We start from the raw sequence: 13,485 nt of genomic DNA on the forward strand, positions 1-13,485 counted from the left end.
TTCAAGTGTATATAAACCCACAATCGAGCCATCTGATTGGCTTGGGATTTCTGATGAGCACTCCAGCGATGCAGAATTCTTCATTTCTGCTTGGACACTTTTTAAATCCCTGAATGTGGCGGCACATTTAACCAACGAAGTTGAAGCAACAAAAAGGTTCTCAAAGAAAATAGTATTTTTATTACGAGTAAACCAGTGCATTATTGTTTTGCCACTAAATGCAAGCAAGATCTCGAAGCCTAGGCAGGAATTAAGTTCCCGTTGGCCGATGTCATTATTTCAACCCACGCAGACATTTAGCAATACCAATAGAACAATCTCATCAATAGTCCATTGTCACTTGTACAATATCTGGTTAACAACAAAGTTTTCTGAAGATGTTTTTTTCTCTAGATATTGCACACCACACAAGTCATGACTATAACTCAGACAGGTCGTGTTTCCCTCTATAAACCTCACAGATACACATTTTCAGAGATCCTGACCGAAAACAGAAAGGAAACAACTTTTGCCCAGACAACATCAAACAACATCATATACCCCTCCCCCCCCCCCCCCCCCATCACACGCCAAATATGACTAATGGATATACGTTATCATATTCAAAATCATGAGGAAATCTATTCTACATCTAAATAAATGGTCCGTTAGAATTCTGAAAGGTGTAAATAACAAACAGATATTATAGGATAACAAACAGATATGATAGGAAGCACGATAAATATATCACAGGTTTCTATCAAGAATCTCTATACAAATTTTGTTCATGCATCAATTTAGAGTTCATGGGCTATAATTTATAGTGTACATGTACAATCAGAGTACAATAAAATATCAGCCGGTACATTTTAAAACTATCACAACATAATAACATGATTACATGCGTGATGACAAATTACAAAGGGTGGTTCAAGAGTGCTGAGAGAAATTTTGAGGAATGTCAAAACTTAAATGGGGTGTCGAGCCTTCAGGAAATATTAACAACTGAAACAGCCCTTTTACATCAAAAAAGATAAACTGTTAGAAAAATATACTCTTCAAAAAGCAAACACAGTTAGCAACATTAACATGATTATGGACGGTACTTCTCCTGGTGTCACCACAGGTGAAGAATTTATGCATCGGTAAAAACTAGATGGAAACATCTGTTTCAAGAGATCAGCAGCAGTGTTGTTAAGGACGGAATTTGTTAATAAGCGTCTCCCTCTTCATCCACTTGAGATCATCGTTTCCCTCAGTTCCGATGCACTGAATGTCTCAATCCAGTAAAACTGAGGTTGTGCGTCTATAGTACTATAAATAATGAACAAAGACCAGTGTTTATCATTTCTCAGTATTATGCATCACGGGCGGCATCCTGGATGGTTTGTCCTCTCTACACAACACGATAGACTGAGTATGTGAGAAAAAATTTCATTCCGTTGCGTCACGTTCAATGATCAGATCCTTATTCTCCATCAAGATCCTATCCAGGTTGCGAATATTCTTACAGCCGTACAAATGCATCAGTTTCAATCTGAAAGAAAAAAAGATGTAAGTTATAAGTTTCTTTTGGAGATGTATAAACATGTGACATCTATCAATAAGGACTAATGTTCTTCAAAGATGATATCTCTGCCAAGCACCACTCAGCTAGTAGGTGTGGGGTTTTGTGATAAAACATTGAGCTGGATTTTGTGTCACCATGTTGCTTGGGGGGATATTGCAGAGCATAGGGTTTGAACGATGTACGCAACTACATTCTTACCTTTTGCAGTTTCTTGCGAGTTTGACAAGACCCTGTTCAGTGATGTCTTTGCAGAAGTTCAGTTTCAGTACTTGAAGTCTTTGGCTGCAGTAGCTTGCAAGAAGTGACACACTGCAAGAGGAAATATAAAGAAATTATTGAAGATTCTCAAATATTTGTCTTCCATGCAGTCCAGAAATGGAACATTCCAGAACAAAAACAGTTTGAGACAATTGCTAAAACATGATGAGCTACTCCGAGACAGACATGCTCATTGGGTCTCGTATTTAAAGTGAAACAACTTTTTTGAGGGAAATCACTTCTCATTTTACTTATTCTTGAATCTTACCTTTTGTTTGTGACGCCAGTCGAACTGAGATCAAGATGCTCCACCAAGTAGCAGTTGTGGGCGATGGATCGCATGCCAACATCGGTGACGAGTTTACATCCACTCATATCAACATATCTGAAATTGGAAGCAATCATTTTTACTTCATAGAAATCGACAAAAACCAAACAAAGTACCTCATTTTGTCTTATCAAGGTCGAATTGACACGAGTGCTTTAAGAGCAGTTTTTCATAAAGAACTCTGAGACAGGCAAGAGGATTTGGTTCATGTTCAACTGACCTGATGCTAGGCAAGTATGTGGCTATTTCTACAAGTGACAAGTCTGTGGCACCTGGACAGTTGGCAAGAGTTATGGACTCAAGATTCTTACAACTTCGCACAATCTTTCTCATGCAGCTATCCTTCACCTGCAAAGAATTGAAGACGAAATGAATGAGGGTTATCAGGAGCAAGAGACAAGAGCTGTGGACCCTGTGAGGTCACAGAACCACCCAGGGCCCAAGGACCACTTGGCGATGATCAACATACCAGGAGGCTAGAACGATAGGGATGAACTTGAAGTTGAGAGAACTATCCAGGATAGGAGGAAGTAGAGGAATCTTGTTGGCGATCTATGCTCCACTATGCTCTACATCCAGGTGCAGAGTGAAAGCTGAAAAAGAAGATTGGAGATTACTTACCTGCTTACAACCCCTGAAGTCAAGGTGTTTCACCTTTTCCAATGATGAGGCCAGTTGTGACACGCTGGCATCAGTCACTTTGTAACACTGTCCAATGTTGAGAGTTACAAGTTTTCTACAGTACTGTCCCAGTGCTTTGATGCCTTTAGGAGTAATATTGAAACAGCCAAATGCTTCAATGGAACGCAAGCTGAAATGAGAATACAAAGAGCTGACGTTCATGTACCAGATAGGAGCACTTCTTCACAGTTAGAGACGATCTTGACTGGGAAGACATACATGTATTTCTAATCCCTTGGGTATGTTTCTGTACATACATTCCCTGAGAACCTCAATAGATCAGGAAATCACTCACCTGTCCCCGTGCTTCTTCACAACACCAATTAAGCCGTCATCGGTGATCGCCTGACAGCCAGAGATATTGAGAGAAACCAGCCTCCTGCTACAATTAGCCATCGAGATGAGGACAGTATCGTTGACGTTGGTCCAACTCATATCGACATGAGTCAGATTTTGACACTTTGCAGCAGCGTGGAAGATGATGTTGTCACCGGTGAGTTCACCGCGAGAGCAGCCCATGATGTTCAGCTCCTGAAAATGGATTCAAATACTCTTATTGATATCACAATGAGAACTTACAGGTTACTTTTTTTAGGTATTCTCCAAGAACATTTCTGTAGCCCAAATTTATCAGTTCTTCAGCCTGCTCTCAGAAAGGACTCAATCCATGACAGGGCTACACATATATCCTTTAGTGTAAGATCTTTCGCCAAACCTGGTACAAGGGACTCCTAAGCCCTGTTCAAAGGATTGTAAGCCAGGAGAATTCCTCCCACGAAACTGATGTCACACAAACCTGCAGGGTATCAGCACAATGCCGGAATAAGTTCCGTAGGCCACGACTCGTGATGTTATCTCCCAAGCACTGGATGAGACATATGGACAGAGGAGAGCGGCTTCCAATCTCATCGAGATGGTCATCATGCAGATTGGACTTGTTACGAATCATGATGTGCTTCCCTGAATAAGAATACCATGCAATATGAAAGTTTTCAATGAAAGATTTTGCTGGTTGAGCTTGATGTACACATCTGGTGTTATTGAAGGGTCTATCCCTGCTTTTGGGCCACATTGTTGAGGTCTGAGAGCATGCTGTAGGAGAAAAACAGAGGTACATCCATACTTACAAAGTGTTTCATCTTGAGTAATCCTGTACATCTGAGAGCAAGTGCGAGCAACGCGGGTGAGATCTTGATGGTTGAGGTAGGAGAGTATATGAAGGAGGAGTTCATCTGGGAGGCAGAGGAGGAAAGATACCATGCCTCTGGCTACTCTGGGACTCTGAAATGGAGATTTGAGTGAGAGACTTTAAAAAGAGGTTAAGATTTACTTGAATTATAGGCTACTAGCCTCAAAGCTTCGCATCTGTCCCCCATAGCTTTCACAGGTACTAGGCTACCTCTCCGTGACCACTTGCATGGGCAGGTCTCCATCATGAGTTCTACAGGTTTTAGATCATTTCGGGATGAAGAAAATCACAACGTGAAGAGAAAACTCACCATTGCAATGTGATGTACATAAGTCTCTGATGTCATGGGTTCAGCATTATGGTACACATGCGGGACCTTCGGCTTCACAACAACCGGTTGTTCCGCAGCTGTCCATGCTTCAACAACCTGAGGTCGTGTCAACGGGTCGGAGTTGAGCTCTGCCAATCTCTCTGCCATGCGAGACATGATCTTCTGGGATGGACCAGAGCTAGGTCTGGTGTTTCTTTGGTCACCAGCTAAGGTTGGTCTGAAAGAAAATAGAGGTTACACGTCTCAACTTGTTCGGAATTATAGTCTATTCAATACAGTCAGGAGCACCAGATCCCTTACCGAGCAGTCAGAGGATAGGATTCTTTACCGACTTTTTCTTCAATACAGTGTTGATGTCATCAACACCCCAGGACCTGAAGTTGAGGGCTACGATGCAAAGAGTAGACCAGACAATATGAACCAATAACATTACTTTCATTCCTACCTCGCTCTTTGCCCAGCACTCGCTGGTCTTGTTGTTTTCCTGTGCTCATCTGCAAGTGTTTTGTCCCCAACACCAGGCTTTCTCGTCTTTGCACTAATTGGTCTTTTCTTTGGTGGTAGATTTGACGCGTTCGTGCTCGACCTAGAAAGACAAGAGCAAGCATGAGATTTTTGTAGCATTGACCGGCATCTCTTGTCTGCGGGATTGTCGCAGGTGCCTGCAAGTGCAACTAATATTGGTCATCGTTGCAACCTGCGATAAATATCTAACCGGTCAATAACTGGTTTTACCTACAGACAAGCAGTCCCTCTTCATTTCATTCTTTTTTGTGATCAACCAAAAGGCTATTTAGGGGTTGGTAGACTGAATGGAATCTCCGTGACCAGGTCCAGAAATATCTTTTAAAATTGTATGTGACTCGAGTGAACTAAAAGACAATACTTACCAAGTGTTTAGCTCATTAGCAGCAAACGATCCCCAAGCTGTGCTTGACCTGTCCCAGTGTCTTTTGTAAGGATCAACTTCAATGGAAGTCCTCACTTTACTTGCAGAGACAGGGCGTCCTTTTGGTGGATCAACCATACTAGCCGCAGTCCGATATTTCCCTGCAGATTTTGGCCGACTGTTGTTAGCATTACTGCTGCTGGGGGTGGGCACTGGCACTTTTTTCACACGACCATCCCGCTGTATCCGTGCGAGAAATTCTTGATGGCTTAGTTCCTCGTCAGGTACGTTTTGATCCAGGTGGCGCTGGTCTTCAATGCGATCAGTCACTGTTGAAACGTCTGCAAGAGTTGACATGTCTTCTTCGTCGACGATTGTCGAATCATCATCCAATGCAATAAAATTCGGGATATTACCTCCAACATTAGCGTCACCAACTGGCTTCTCCTCGTCACTCAAGTTCGCCAAATTAATCGTCGGGACTTCTGCATCTTGCCGGCTTTGTCGCCTTAGATCAATGTCCATTTTCCGTTCAAATATTTCAACCTCCTGAAAGTCACTGCTGATACTCGCACCCAACGGATTTCCTTTCTTCAAGCCGTGAACTTTCCCGTTTTCACCATTCAATCCTGTGTCCATGGAACTGCTCATGGATAACTGTAAGGAGAGTTCATTTTTCAAATTTGAATGGCGAGCTTTTGGTGACTCCATCCCATGGTGCAATATTTCAATCGCTTGTTGAACTTGGTCGTGCAAAACAGGTTTATGCTGCGGCACAGGTTTTAAAATACCATTTTGAATGGACCCCGAGTGACCAACTTTAGATGTCGCCTCTTTAGAATTACTACGGTACAATTCTTTACTCTTACGAAGCGGCGAAGGAGAAATTGATGATTTTTCAACCACTTTTTTCTTCTTATCTTGACCACTTCCACTGCTGCTATCATTACTATTATCATCTGACGACTTTCCAAGACTTTTCGAAACTTTTCGTGATTTCAACTGTTCTGGTTCTCTTCTGGTTGACTTTTTAGCACTACCTGGTCGAGAACTTTTAACATCTTTTGCACTGGCAGGTCGAGAATTTGCTTTGGCACTACCAGGTCGTGCAGCGTTAGTTGAACGAGTACCACTACCAGGACGGCTGTTTGGTTTCTGAGATTTCTCCTTACTTCTCTTCGATTGTCTTTTAGGTTTCAGCGGAACAGGGTCAACACCAATGAGAACACACCCACAGTCAAGACACCATGTAACATACTGTTTGTTCAAAGTTGCGCAGTCTGGACACACTACGACCATCCTCTGACCATTTTCACCATCAAATGCCATCTGTTCTGTTTCGGAGTTTCCTTGCCTGACAGGCTGTAACACATTGAGTTTACTTTGATCACCGATTAACTCATCGCGTACGAGCATCCTATCGAGATGCAACCTGTCAAACTTATCAGTGACACCGCTCACAGACGTATATAACGTCTCACCATCATAATCTGTGGATTTCCCAAGACTTTTCTGACTCTGGCGCATCTTATTGACCTTGCTAACGTCCGATTCAGAGGAAGCAGCCATCTTGGTTCCATCAGATTCACTTTCAAACTCACCACTTTTCATCACCAATTCTTGAAATCGATCGGAGTCTAAGCTTTGCTGAAGATTCCTCATGAAGTCATCAACATTATCAGACTTGCCCCTGATGTTACTTAGGAACTGGTCCATCGACCTATCGTCTAAAAACACCGATGAGTCCTGCAAACTCTTCCTGACGACCTGGAGGAAATAGTTCTCATAATCACCGGAGACCTCATCTTCTAAAGAAGACTGTGGAGTAGACTCCCTTATTGCACTGAAAACTTTGTGAGACAGTCGAACATCCTCTGTGGCACGGTTACTTCTCCCACCACGATTTGGCGCAACATCGCTCCACTCCGGGATGGGATCGAAGGCGACATCCTTATTGACATCACGGAGAGATGAGAAGTAACGATCCAATGAGCTGCTGGTGTAACCAGGTTTCTTCTGCTGTTCTGTTACTTGGCGAATGATTGCATCTCTCCTGGAAGTGGAATACAAAGTGGAACTTACGACCTTTTCAATATCAAACACAAAGTATAACAAGATCTAACAAGATCAATTCTGCCTTACATGTACTTCACTCCCGTCAACATAAAAGAGACAGTATCTAAAAATGTCTCACTCAAATTATCCAGCAAAGCAAAACATCTGTTACTCAACCTCAAGAGAACTTACTGATATTGATGATGGTCCCTCACAGCCTTCATGTGGTCCTCCTGCGACAGCCCAGTATCTGACGATCGACTCTCAAAGTCACTCTGACTCAGCACTTTAGGTGGACCAGTCCCAATGATCTCCGATGGACCTGATGACCTGCCAGTTTCTGAGCCCGACTTCTGTGGCACTGGTCCAACTGGCCGCGAATGAAAATGAGAATGTGTCGGCGTTTCTCTCGACTTCCTTGGTGGGGTTGGTTCACGGAATCCATACGGGTAATGTTTCGTGTTCGGTGCAGGAGCAGGGGGCTCTGGAGTCTTTTTTGCGTCGTTCAAGAAATTCTCCGCTTCAGCGAAAGCCTGTTTATAGATTTCTTCAGCAGAGAATGCGCATTTCTTGATCCTCGGTGTCCGTTGTCCACCATCTTGGACTGGTGGAGCTTTCATTGTAAGGACACCAGTTCTTGATTTACTTCTGTCCTCGGCACGGTAACTATAGGGGGAGCTCAATGTTGGGCTCAATACAGACGGATCAATATGCTCAAATTCTTCCATTATATTGAGTCTCATGTCAGGGTGGACTTGGGAATTCAAACCAACATGTGTTTTGTCTGGAACATCAACATCCCTGCTCCGGGAACCTTGTGTGGATTTTCTCAGTGGTTTTGGCTGTGCAATCTGTGCAGAATGCTGTCCTTTGAACCATGCCACATTATTATTCATTTCTGGAGGGGCCCTGTGGATAGTCTTGTCACTTGGCAGGTTGATTCTAGCATCAAAGTTGCCAAACTGGACCTGCTCTTGACCCTGATTGACTGGAACTTGGTTCCGCATTCTAAAATCCTGTGTTACATCAGTCAGGACATCAGATATCACTGTCCCTTGGTCTTCACACATCTGAGTAGCTGAGGACTTATGTGGAATTTGCTTCTCAACAGTGGTCTTTTTTTGTCCAGGCTTACCATCTACTTGGGCGACTTTGTCCAAAGTGCTCAAGATTTCTTGCAACTCGGATGAGTTGTCAAGCATCTCCTGGAATTTCTCCTCGCCAAGAGCAATGCGTAGGCCCTTGATGTACCCCTCTTTGTACTGGTTGTCTAACCCAACCACTGAAGAAATGTCTGTGTCAAGAACACTTGAATGTCCATCCATTTCTTTTTGGGAAGACCCCACAGCCACTTGAGTACTACTTCCATTTTGCTTTAGGTTTTGAGAATTCAGGATAGGTTGGGATGCACTGGACGTCTTGGGAATCACATTTTTAGTCTGTGAGGCAAACAGAGGCTGTGACTTCCCGGAAACACGTACTCCTTGCTGGTGAATCTGGTCATAGGATGGTGGAGCAATGCTCGACTGAATTTCCGATTCAGTTCCCGTGACAATGGAAGAGTCATCCAAATTCACAAAATGTTTGCTTATTTTCACGAAGTTGACGTCAGAATGATTATCCACCCCTGTAACTAAACTTGACTGCATTGAATCAGTCAATCCAAACTGATTTGGCTCAAATTTTTGTTGGTGATCTTTCATCAGCTGGTGAACTAGATCAGGCTGGTTTTCCCTAGCAGCAGCAGGTTCCCCATTCCCATTTTCGTCTTCACCTTCTTCGAGAAAAAATGTCACGCTTTTGTTGACAGCAACCTTGCCTTCCTCTGCATTTTGAGTATCACTTGTTTCAAATGTATCATGTTTCAAGATTGAATTGAAATAAGTATTCGCAGCAGTCGTACCAGATTCTATTGATGAACGCAGATCCGACTGGTCACTGTTCATGAGAAACTTATTGAAAGCAAATGGATGAGTATTATCAGATTCCACCTCTGAATCCAGAGAAAGTTGTGCAACATTCCGAGTTGGTTGTTCCTGCATGATAAGCCTCTGGGGATAGTCTGCAACACCAGATGGCGTGGTGTCCACTAGCGTAGAATCAAACGACGAACCAAAATCAACATTCTGGCCGCCCTTCAAAAAGATATTCCCTGTCTCTTCGACAGCAGTCGATGATCCGATTGACGATCTAAGATCATACTTCGCAGAACCGTTCTTTTTCCAAGGATTTTGTTGGACAACTGTTGAGTCAAGAGACAGGTGAAGATCTTCAGGGTCCGAGTTCTTCTTCTTCGCCTTGGTTCCCGTAATGGAAGACCCTAATGAAAGCCTCAGATCCATATCATTGGGGCCGCTTACTCCTTTCTGTACCCCAGCTCGATTCTTTGTGTCAAGAATAGTTGAACCAAGAGAAAGCCTGAGATCATTTGAATCGGAAGTCCTTCCATTCTGATGATGACTCCTGCAATTCCCATCATCAAAGTTTGTATAGTCAGTGACAGTTGGCTCTGTGAACAAACTTGAGTCGGCGTCAAGCACTGAACTGTCATCTTCAATGAATACATTAGACATTGTTAACGAAGCTTTTTCAGAGTTGTTTTTCTGTAAGCTTTGGCGAGCGTTGTTCGATGCTGAGACCGATTGTTTAAGTTCTTTGCTTCTGTTGCCAGGCCCGGGAGCTCTTTGTCCAATCAATGTGGATGAAAGTCTTGGTGATCTTGATTGCTGTTTTGGGAGGACAGCAGATAACCTCTCTTGGGTTCTGAAAGTGTGAGAACAAAAATAAATTGACTGATCTTCTGCTGCTCTAAAAATCTAATTTCAGTGTAATCTCTTCCCGATATAAAGCAAATGGAGGAATTTGGTGAGGTTCGCTGATAACATTTAACACGAAATAGGTAATACAACTTGGTCATAGTAGACTTACTTTGCAGAGCTTTTCTTCTGTTCTGGAGTCGCATTTTGTGTACTGCTCACAGGAGTATTGTAATAGGCGAGTCTTTTCTGTCTCAGGTCTTTAAGTTGTTTAGTCCTTGGGGTATCAAGTGGGTCAACAGGAGACATCAAGTATTGACTTGGTGGTTCATCCATTCTGTCTGGCGGCAGGGTGAGGTGCTGTTGCTAAAAACAATATTAAACAGGTATGATGTATGATGTGAAGTAGCTTGCCTACACTATAATTCTGGAGGGTGCGTGGTGTTGAGTCTAATCAGGACGAACTTTCAAGGGAATGACACAAAAGTGAAACTTTGGAATGGTCAATTACGGCTGTCAATCATCCAATTAGTCCAATTAAGCCAATTAGCAGTGTGCAAAAAGCTGCATTTTTCAGGCAGAAGAGTCAAAGAAAATGGGCAAAAACTTCGCTTATACGAGGTTATGTACACTTTCTCAGGTTATAAACTTAGTGGCTATAATCTCTAGAGTATTATTTGCCAACTATATCATTGCGATTACTAACACAGGAGTCTTTTATTGTGAAAATTCCCAGGGTCAAAACTGCCCAAGCTTGTCAAGGTCCGCCATGTTGTTTAGCTGTTGGCATGTAGACTGGCCTGAAAAGATTGATGCTTTTTCTAATGTCCAATATTTCTGAACAAATCTACTTTTATGCTCTGTAAATAGCCAAATTGTTTTACAAAATCAAGGTCCATAAATCAAAATTTAACATATACCTGCACAAAAGCATGTACTTGGAAATTAAATCCATTCATTATCAACCGAGTCGACCAACCAACAATTCGCGCGTTATTGCATTCTCCAAGCGTCGTCAATGGTGATCATTATCGACAAGCTTGTCTCACTCAACCTATTGTCTCTGCCACAGTTGGCCTTTGGTCTCATTAGGGTGTTTTTTGTATTCATGCGCGGCCAAGCCCTGACCGTAGTTTCTAAAAAAATCATTGATTTCTTTGTTCTCACAGTATGTCCGTGTTGATTTAGCAGTTGTTTTGGCAAAGACATGTTATTTGGAGTTTCTGAAACCTAGAGCGCTACTCAATAGGCAGCTAACAAGAAACTACGTATTTTACTGTTGTTGCCGACGTATGTGTACACTGAACTTGGAATGTGCGCCGGGCCCGTGTTAAAATGCCGTCCAGTGCCAGTTGGTGCGTTTTTCGCTGATTTGTGCAAAATTCAACATATCTCAAAAGTTCAATGGTTGACCCTCAATTTTTTTTGATTTTTGTGTAGCGTAAGCAACTGTCTTTCACGGAAGAGTGGTTCCTGTAAGAATTATTCAGGAAGAAATGTATAATATTTGGGGTTTTCCGTGATTGTCCGGCCCAATTGGCAATACATTGTATTTCCATTTGGGATGGTGAACAGAGCTAGGAGCAAATGCGACGCTTATGATTTATTTAAAGAAATAAAATGCCCGATTTAACATCATGCAGAATCAGGGGAATCGGGCGTTTCCAGTGATATACGACACAAGTGGGTTGTCCTCATGCAATCACATTGGAAACGCATTTTAAAATAGATGGTACTTCCTGTTAACGGGGCCCCGTCATCATTGCGTACATTCGGGAAAAAACTCCCTATGTGACAATTTCAGCGGGTGCATGTAAATTGGACATTTGGCCCGGCGCCCGGGAGATTGGCGTAATTGATTAGTTCCGTATCCGGTGTTTGACGCGCAACTGGGGCGGCGGCAAATTTAATTGTTCATCTCTGCGACCGCGCCCAGAATCCACGTGTCGCCCGATAACTGTTTCGCCCCATTTGACTGTTCCCCTTATTGAAATACAACATTTGGAATTTCTCCCAAGTTGTTATCTGTCAGTTTGGGGAACTTCACACTTTTGATTTGATCACCTGTTTTCTCTGTCTGGACTTGAGAATCCGCGTTTTCTTCTCCTTTCTTGGTGCCATTGCTGAGGATTCATCTGAAAAACCCTGGCTGAAAAAGTATAATTTCTACTTACTAAATAGGACCAGAGAATAGGAGATTTTGGTAAAACTGGATCATAATGAGCAAGTATGATGGCCCTCAGTCACTAATAAATCCATATGTATGTGTATATAAGTGTATCGAATCACATATTCTAATTATACCTGTGACTTGTACTTGCATTACTGACATAAGCTCACATCACGGAAACAGATTGCTTACCTGGCAAGAAGACCATCTGTGTTGAACCAACACCCCAAATTTTGTCTCTTAGAAACTGTCCACCTCCACTTTAAAACTAACTCTTTGCTCGGGTTTTGTCCTTTTCAACTGAATTGAACTTAGAGTCCAGGGCATGCCTATGCTAAATCACATGCGTATCCATGGCGAGATGTAAACATTGTCTCCCTGGAGGGTGCGTCTTTACCATGTCTTTGACGATCCTAAAAGATCCACATGCGATTTCTTCTGCTTTGAAATCCCTTGTATATGGAGGCCTGTTCAATTCTGTGACCCCTAATACCCTAGTATAAATCCCATTGTCATCATAATTAAAGGGGAACTAAACCATGCAGGTCTCTGAGAGGCCTATACTTTTACTCAGGAATTGATAGTTTGGACCAATTTTCCACTTACCTTTAACACCTTCAGCGCCGAACCACGTAGCTCTACGTGGCCCAAATCCCCCCTATTTGAGCTGGTTCTCGGAGTCTCATGGACTTCATGGAAGAACTAAGCCATCGCCATCTTCAGGGCAAGATAGGAACTGAAAAGACCAAACGGTCTTTTCAGTTCCTACCGTGCCCTGAAGATGGCGTAGTTCAGAACTTCGAATGACTTCATGAAAGAACTACGCCATCGCCATCTTCAGGGCAAGATAGGAACTGAAGTCTATGAGACTCCGATAACCAGCTCAAAGAGGGGGGATTTGGGCCACGCAGATCTACGTCGTTCGGCGCTGAAGGTGTTAAATATCCAAGCAAATACAGAGCAATTCTAAACTTTTATTTATTCAAGTTGTTATTCTGGTGCTTTTGATTCCTAATTTAAAATGACCTCAAAACCACTCTAATCCAAAGATAACAACCTCCAGTCATAAAAACCCAATAATAGAGCTCAAGAACTTGTATAGCATTAGCAGATTAGTAAACACTTGCTAATCCACTGCCGGGCCAAGGGAGTTAATAGGGAGGTTAAGAAATGCAACATGAACCTGTCTGAGCACGAGATATTTCAATATAATGGTCTGTATAATAAAGGTGTTAAGAGATCCCACCACAAAACTGACTAGAGGAAGCACTTTTCAGAG

General features: G+C 42.7%; 1 protein-coding gene across 1 annotated transcript; it reads right to left on the reverse strand.

Annotated features, from left to right (window-relative positions):
- Window positions 1-186: 186 nt before the first annotated feature.
- Window positions 187-10,810, reverse strand: LOC135492433 (uncharacterized). Its single transcript, XM_064778922.1, has 14 exons — window positions 10,743-10,810; window positions 10,209-10,402; window positions 7,473-10,043; window positions 5,227-7,278; window positions 4,782-4,922; window positions 4,316-4,553; window positions 3,944-4,097; window positions 3,613-3,776; window positions 3,112-3,347; window positions 2,757-2,946; window positions 2,356-2,483; window positions 2,076-2,192; window positions 1,748-1,858; window positions 187-1,516 (listed from the first exon to the last, which is right to left on the reverse strand). The coding sequence occupies exons 2-14, from the start codon at window positions 10,370-10,372 to the stop codon at window positions 1,414-1,416; spliced, it is 6,369 nt and encodes a 2,122-aa protein (XP_064634992.1). The 5' UTR covers window positions 10,373-10,402; window positions 10,743-10,810; the 3' UTR covers window positions 187-1,413.
- Between the last annotated feature and the right edge of the window lie 2,675 nt (window positions 10,811-13,485).

Source organism: Lineus longissimus, chromosome 8 (assembly GCF_910592395.1).
Source record: "Lineus longissimus chromosome 8, tnLinLong1.2, whole genome shotgun sequence".
Taxonomy (NCBI): Eukaryota; Metazoa; Nemertea; class Pilidiophora; order Heteronemertea; family Lineidae; genus Lineus; species Lineus longissimus.

Bases quoted from the DNA above. Each gene is read 5' to 3' on its own strand.
- LOC135492433 (XM_064778922.1), bottom strand. From the start codon at position 10,372: ATGGATGAACCACCAAGTCAATACTTGATGTCTCCTGTTGACCCACTT. The intron at 10,044-10,208 runs GTAAGTCTACTA...TCACACTTTCAG, and splicing joins CAGAAGAAAAGCTCTGCAAA to AACCCAAGAGAGGTTATCTG. The intron at 4,554-4,781 runs GTAGGAATGAAA...ATTTTCTTTCAG, and splicing joins AGTGCTGGGCAAAGAGCGAG to ACCAACCTTAGCTGGTGACC.